The 7,146-nt window shown below is 42.4% G+C and overlaps 1 protein-coding gene across 2 annotated transcripts in view; it reads left to right on the top strand.

Annotated features, from left to right (window-relative positions):
• The window catches only part of Adamts20 (ADAM metallopeptidase with thrombospondin type 1 motif 20), a 193,102-nt gene that overhangs the window by 23,453 nt on the left and 162,503 nt on the right, over positions 1-7,146 (top strand). For both annotated transcript variants that reach the window (XM_004638581.2, XM_023723596.1), the window contains exon 3: positions 1,477-1,639. In XM_004638581.2, the coding sequence (XP_004638638.2) occupies positions 1,477-1,639 (163 nt within the window). The remainder of the gene's footprint in view (positions 1-1,476; positions 1,640-7,146) is intronic.

Below are 7,146 nucleotides of genomic sequence, written 5' to 3'. Positions count from 1 at the left end.
TAAAAACATATCAAGTGGTAGTGACAAGTGCTGTGAAGAGCAGTGAACCACGACAAAGGGCACAGAGGCAGGAAGCTGGGTGCTGTTTTATGTAGGATGAGGAATACTGAGCTAAGCACTCAAACACAGTGCAGTGGAAGGCATCGGGGAGAAGTGCTTGTGGCAGGAGGCCACAGCCGGCACACGGGCCCTGAGACCAGCGGTGGCTGTCGTGCTTAGAAATGACAGACACCAGGACAGAGCTCCGAGGTGAGGAGGGCAGAAGTGAAGCTCTGGCGGCTTGTGGTGAGGGGACGGGGGCAAGGTGCGGCAGCAGAGCAGGCTGAGGTCCTTAGGTTTCGTTGGATGACATAAGCGGTCCTTATCTCTGTTTTCCAGCCCATTTGCATGATCCAGGCATCTGTTTTAGATTCTGTTAAAATTGTTGTCAGTACACATTTGCCGCACATCGCGATTACATTTCATCATGCAGAGCTGGAGCTCAGATGTAATGCATACAAATTATCCTCGTTTTCCCTTCCTTCCCCTCATTTTCTCTCTTGAAAAGAATTACCATGGTGACTGTGCAGACACTAGATTATGGATTTTTTTTTTTTAATGTGTTTGGTACAGGGTCTCACTGCGGTGCTCCGACTCCTAGTAACCCTCCTGTTTTCAGCCTCCCTAGCGCTAGGATTACAGGCGAGCGCCACCATGTGGCTGGCTCGGAGTGCTGTGGGGCGGGGCCTGCGCGGCAGGTGGTGCCGGGGATCCAACCCCGGTCCCTGTGCTTGCCTAAGCAGGCGCTTAGTCCCCCGAGCTGTCTTGCTGGCCCTATAGCAGGTTTTTGATGTTTCTTAGAGGACAGAATGTTCTGTTTGCTCATGGATATGGTAGTACAGTTCGGGGTGGTCAGTCCATTTTGGTTATACGTGAGCACTGAGGTATCGAGATTCACAGGCGGGTTGAATGTTCAGTAAGAGGGCAGGCGTTTTGCTCTTTTTCTCATGGGCTTATGGTCTCAACAATTTTAAAACACTGTGGCCCTGCTTAGGCAGGTGCAGCGACGGAGGTTCAACCCCCAGCTTGCCGGCCCTGCCCGGGGGCACGCCGAGATGATGACTAAGAGTGGGTGTGGTGGCTTGCACACCTGTAATTCCAGTGTTTAGGAGGCTGAAACAGGGATCACTACGAGTCCGATCTGTATAGTGAGACCCTGTAGACCCTGTACTAAAATACATTTTAAAAAATTGAAAAAAAACCACTGTGGCCATTTACTGAAGTAGGGAATGTATCAAAAATGCAGGTTGGAACCCAAAATACTCTTCATGAAGAGTGGAGGCAGGAGAAACGTGATGTTTGGTTGATGAGCGTAACCGCGCAGGCTGGCCCGGTTGCTCCTGTGCCCTCGTCTAATTGCACCCGCCCTGTGTGCTGTTTTAACCTGCTAGTGGCTGCTGGGGAAAAGCTAACCATCTCTTGCTTTTGCGTTTTCAGATGGGCACATTTAAAGCGCACGATGGGGAGTATTTCTTGGAACCTGTCCTGCGGGCAGACGGGCGCGAGCAGGAGGACGGTCACAACAAGCCGCACCTCATCTACAGACAGGAGGCGAAGCGGGACGCCCTTCCGCGGTCCCACCGGCCTTGCGCCCTTGCAGGTAAACGCTGAAGTAAAACTCTTGTCAGTTATTGGTGATGCTATTCAGATCTTCTTGTAGGCTAGAATTTCTGTTTTCCTTAAAATTTTACTCACTTTTAATGAATTTGTTTTTATTTTTATTTTTATTTTTTATTTTTTGTGTTCTAGGGAAGGGTCTACAGGGTGTTCAGGGTCTCACTACTAGATGGGACTCGTAGTGATCCGCCTGTTTACAGCCTCCCAAAATCTGGGATTACAGGCACCACCATGCGCAGTCCCAGTCGCTGTCCCAGCGCGCCCCAGGAGGCCCGGAGGTCGAACTTGCCCCTGCACTTGCTTGCAGACACTTCAGTCCACTGAGCTATTTGGCCGGCCCCATGAATTTGTTTTTAAATGACGAAAATGTACGTAGTGATGACGTACAGCATGCTGTTTTGAAATACTTGTGCTTCATGGAACGGCTAAGTCACGATAATTAACATAACATCTCATCCTTTTTTGAGGTGAAAACACTTAAAATTTACTCAGAGATTTTCAAGAACGCAATACATTGTTATTAACCGTAGTCAGAATTTCGTGAAGAAAGGAACTTGCTCCTTCTCTCTCAGTGAAATTTTCTGTCCTTTGAGCAACGTCTTTGCGTCTCTCCCCCACTGGATCCTGATAACCTCCTTTGTGCTCTTTGCTTTTGTGAGTTTAACTTTTTTTAGATTATACATATAAGTGAGGTCACAGGGAATATCTTAAATGTTGAAGTGTTTGGTATTCTAAACAAGTTTTGACCTGTAACAATGGAGCAGAAATTAATCTATTGGTACTTTTGAATAAACTAGATTTAAACTGAAAAAGATAGCCAAATATATGGGATTCACAACAGATTATCATAGGTGATTGCATGTGCTTTAATCCATTAATTACAATTGGTATAGTTTGGTTTTGCTCAGCAAAATTTTAGATTAAAGAACAACTGAACCTAAGTAACGGTATTTCATTGCTAAATTTTACATGATTTTAAGTTTATATAAATGGATATAAGTTGCACATAGCTTTCTATGCCTTGTCCCTTTGTTCAACATTGCTTTTGATATATATATATATATATATATGCCAGCAGTTCATTCATTTTCACTGTCTGAAAATATTACAGCTCCAATAATTGTCCTATAATTGTTTTCTGTAGCACGTGTGGCTTGTGTTTGAGTCCTGGTGCCCTTGTCTCCGATGTTTGAGAGTTTCTCCAGGATATAAACATAGGCGGAGGTAGCTCCACCTCAGCTGACAAGGTGGTGTTTGTACATTTTATAGTTCCAATAACTTAGGAGAGAAGCGGGTTTGTCATGCTTTTGTCTACAAAACTCAGGCTACTAGAGCTTCCTAGATCGGAACCTTCAAGTCGTGGATTTCTAAAAAGCTAATGTGTTACTAGTAAAATGTTTTACTTATACACTGTATAGAAACTATCTTTATTAATTATTGTGTCCATGTGTGTGCATGAATTGTCGTTCTTCACAGTAATGCAGTAGACAAAAGGCATCTGCAGTCATCATCGAAGTATAAAGTCTGGATACAAGAATAGGATTAGAAAGAATTTTCTCGAGATGGCAGGTATCTATGAACTGTCGTGCCAAACACTGTGATGCCGTTTGTTTTTGGGTAGGATGCCGTGTAAGGCTCTGAGAGTTTTCCCTGGGAATGCACTTCTTAACCTCCGCTGTTCTAAGAGTGCCCGTGTGGAGTGGTTCTCACTGTGTCTAAGGCCGTGTTTTAAATCTATTGACATAATAGATGTCTTTCTTATGCTTTTAATATGAGCATAAGGGTTTCATGTTTACGACTTCAAAGCAAACACAAGTGGCGTGCTTCACCATAGAGCGCCACAGAAGGCAGCTTGCACTTGTTCCGACTGTGCATTCAAGGAGCAGCTTGTCTGATGAATTGTTCAGCTTCTTAAGAAGAAAGCCACCAGGCAGGCGTTCTGAATGTGGCAGCGACTCGCGTAATGATGGGCCGGGTTTGCATTCACGACCTGCGTGCACAGCCAGCCGGAAAATGGCTCCTGAAAGCCAGGCTCTTTTCCTCAAATAATATTTATACTGAAGATTTGTTATAAAAACTACAACTAAAAACAACCAAACCAAAAAACAAATCCCTATGAGATTGTTTTCATTACAATATACTTTTCCTACAACATTTATTAAAATATAAAAAGTGTCCATTCTTTTCGCCAAATAAATCCTTCCACTTTTTAGGTATAATTAACAGATACATTTTAATCACTAATAAATGCCATCAATTAATGGCCTAAAAATGAGCTGCTAATTATCATTTTGATAGTGAAAGGGGAGAGTTATGAACGCCGTTAGTGAAAGGTGAGCCAAGGTGGCTCTTCTTTCCCAGTCCACACGTGGTTCAGTAATTCTTGCAGGCTCTTACGTATTCGAATCAGTGAACCTGCGAGAGATCCTTCACAGGTGGGCCAGCGAGAACCAGCAGGATTAGATGGAAAAGAGAAGCAGCTTATTTTTTCTTTATTTCTGTGGGCGTTGTTTGTGTTTCAGTTCGTAGTAGCTTCAGCCCCAATGAAGTAGATTGCGTTATTTTGAAGGTCAGAGTTCGCCGTGTGAACTCCCGGAGGCCCCACAAATTAAACTTGGTAGCCAAATCGCAGATACCAGGCTCTGGGAGAACAGATATATTCGAAATAAAATCCCGTGGAAATTGTGGAGCAAGCAAATAAGGACTCACAAAAGGAACGAACGAAAAATAGTGCCCCCCACAACACCACCACCACAACCTAAACAAAATACGTAAGGAAGACTCAAGGGAAAGATCCGGAGAAGACTGCCGAAAAGGGGAGGGCTCGCCCAGTTCCGTGAGGTCACCCTGCTGCTGCTTGTCCTCCAGGGCCCGCAGGCCTTGCCAGCCTTTGCCTCCTTGGTCGGGTCATCTCCCTGATGTAGGGACAAGCACAGAGGTTTGGTAGCAGAATAAAAACGACTACTGGGTGAGTGAAAGCGAGATGGCTTTGACTTACTTTTAAGGTATTTGCCAGTTTTACATTCCTGTGCGTTTCTGGGGTTTTTCTAAAATTCATTTAGTTATACAGCCTTTAATGTTATAAGATGTGTTTTATGCTTACAGTGGGGCTCGGGCCAGAGGGAATGAAGGGCGGCATTTCCAGGGTCCTGGTGGCGCGGAGAAGGGTGATCTGCCCTGGCTCAGGAGAGGGAGGCAGAGGGCGGCCGGGCTGGGAGCCCGCGGGGCATGAGTCAGCCCGAGGGGACTTTCCGGCCCTGGTGGCTTTGTTGCATGTGCCATGGGCATTGAGAAACAAAACTGAAAGCAGAGGCATCAGACACTTTACCTTTTTATAAGAACAGCACGTCATTCAGTTGGCACGGCCGCATTTTTTAAAGAAAGACAATTTTAGATTTGAGCTAGAGGAGATTAAAGGCAGGAGACTGAAAATTTTTGTTAAAAGATATTTGTCAACAAAAGGTTTAAGTTCAAACAAATAAAATACACCGTAATATAAATAGACTGATGGTGATGTTTTTCTCAACTGTGATGAAATTTTAAAGATTTTTATGTGGGTAACCTCTTTATATATTTCCGTGGGTGCGTGGGAACTGCTTTTTCAATAAAAATAGAGTTAACTGCTGATTATTTCCCTTGAACATAATAACTTAATCAGCCCTTGCCTAAAGAAAATCCAGCTGGTTTTCGTGTCAACCGAGGCCACAGTTCAGGGGTAAGCTTGGCCCCCAGTCACTGACAGGCGGCAGGCCTGTGCGTCTTAGCTCTTCTTCAGCCTAGATATCAAGTAGTCAGGGAACTTCAGTGTTTCCTTTAAAAAGCTTTTAAAATACATTTTTATTTTTCATGTTTTAAATTTTATTTTAAAGAGAAAAAAATTAAAACAAAATTTCAAAACATGATAGGAGAGTAACAATGGCTAACATACATTGAGTATTATTATCTTTACATTAGTTACTCTGAGTACAAGATAGATGCGTTTAATTATCCAAACAATATTAGCACAAAGCTTTCTTTTCAATGAGCTGGGAGAAATTAGCACTATAACTATCTTAGCTCTCACACACATATATATGTAAAAGTTTATTCTTCGTTATGGCAGAGTAGTACTCCACTGTATAAAAGCCCACACCATTTTTTAATTCATTTTTTGGTTGAGGGTATTTGGGTTGTTTCTAGCATCTAGTTATTACAAATTGCGCTGCTATACGCACGGGTGCATATACATTGCTGTGGTACAGTGTTTTTACAGTAATTACAGTAATTTTTTTTGGTAAAGATATCCAGAAAGGGTGTAGCTGGGTCGAACGGGCCCTCCAACTCTAGTTTTTTGAGGAAAGTCAACACTGATTTCCAAAGTGGCAGCAACCGTCTACAGGGCCACCAACGGGAGCAGGGATCCTTTTCCCATCCAGCATTTGTTATTGCTTGGTTGCTTGGTATTAGCCATTCCTTCCAGGTGAGGTGGAATCACAGTGTTGTTTTAATTTGCATCTTCTAACTGATCAGTGTTTTAAACTTTTTTTTTTTGTATATTTATTTGCTGCTTGTATTTCTTCATCTGAGACGTGTGTGTTCATCTCAGATGCCCAGTTTTGGATTGAATCTTTACATTTAGGAGGTCTGATTTTTTGATGGAGCTGGATTTGTATCTAGCTATACTATTGAATATTTCAGTCAAATCTTTTGTGTTCTGGATAGTAATCCTTTGTGTAGGTTAGCTTTCTATTCTGTTGGTGGTTTCTCTTGCTGTGCAAAAGGTTTTTAATAGATGAGGTCGCAGTTGTTGATTCTTTGAACTCCTGTGCGACTGGGGTTTGTTCATAAAGTCTTTGACTGCACCACTGTCTTCAAGAGTTTTACCCACGCTATCCTCTGGCAGATTTAATGTTTCTGTGTATAATATTTAAATCTTTGATCCATTTTCAAGTTAGTTCAATGTATACTGAAAGATACGGTTCTAGTTTTAACCTTTGGCCTGTGCAAAGCCAGTTTTTCCAGCACCATTTATTAAAGAGGCTGTGTTTTTTCCAGTAAATGTTACTTAGCACTTTGGCAAAATGTAAGGTGACTCAGTATGTCTAGAACCGTTTCTGTATTTTATAATCTGTTCCATTGGTCTTCAGGTCTATTTTTTTTTTTTTTTTCATTTCTGTGCTGTCTTTGTCACAGTACCTATAATTTCAAGTCAGGGATTATGGTGGCTCCTGCCTTGCCTTTGTTGCCCAGAATTACCTTTGCTATTCTGTGTCTTTTTTGGTTCTTAGTGAATTTTGGGATTGTTTTGTCTAATTCTGTGAGATATGCTATTGCAGTTTTGATCAGAGTTGCATTAAATTTGCCTAACAGTTTTGGATGTATGTCCATTTTCACTATATTGGTTCCTCCCACCCAAGAGTAAGGGATAAATTTCCATTTTCTGATATCCTATTCAATCTTCTATTTCAAAACACTGTAGTTTTCGACACAGACATCTTTTACTTTTTTTTT

Source organism: Octodon degus, unplaced genomic scaffold (genome assembly GCF_000260255.1).
Source record: "Octodon degus isolate 3935 unplaced genomic scaffold, OctDeg1.0 scaffold00100, whole genome shotgun sequence".
Taxonomy (NCBI): Eukaryota; Metazoa; Chordata; class Mammalia; order Rodentia; family Octodontidae; genus Octodon; species Octodon degus.
The sequence above is the reverse complement of the archived record's forward strand: the minus strand, read 5'-3'. Positions and strand labels throughout refer to the sequence as shown.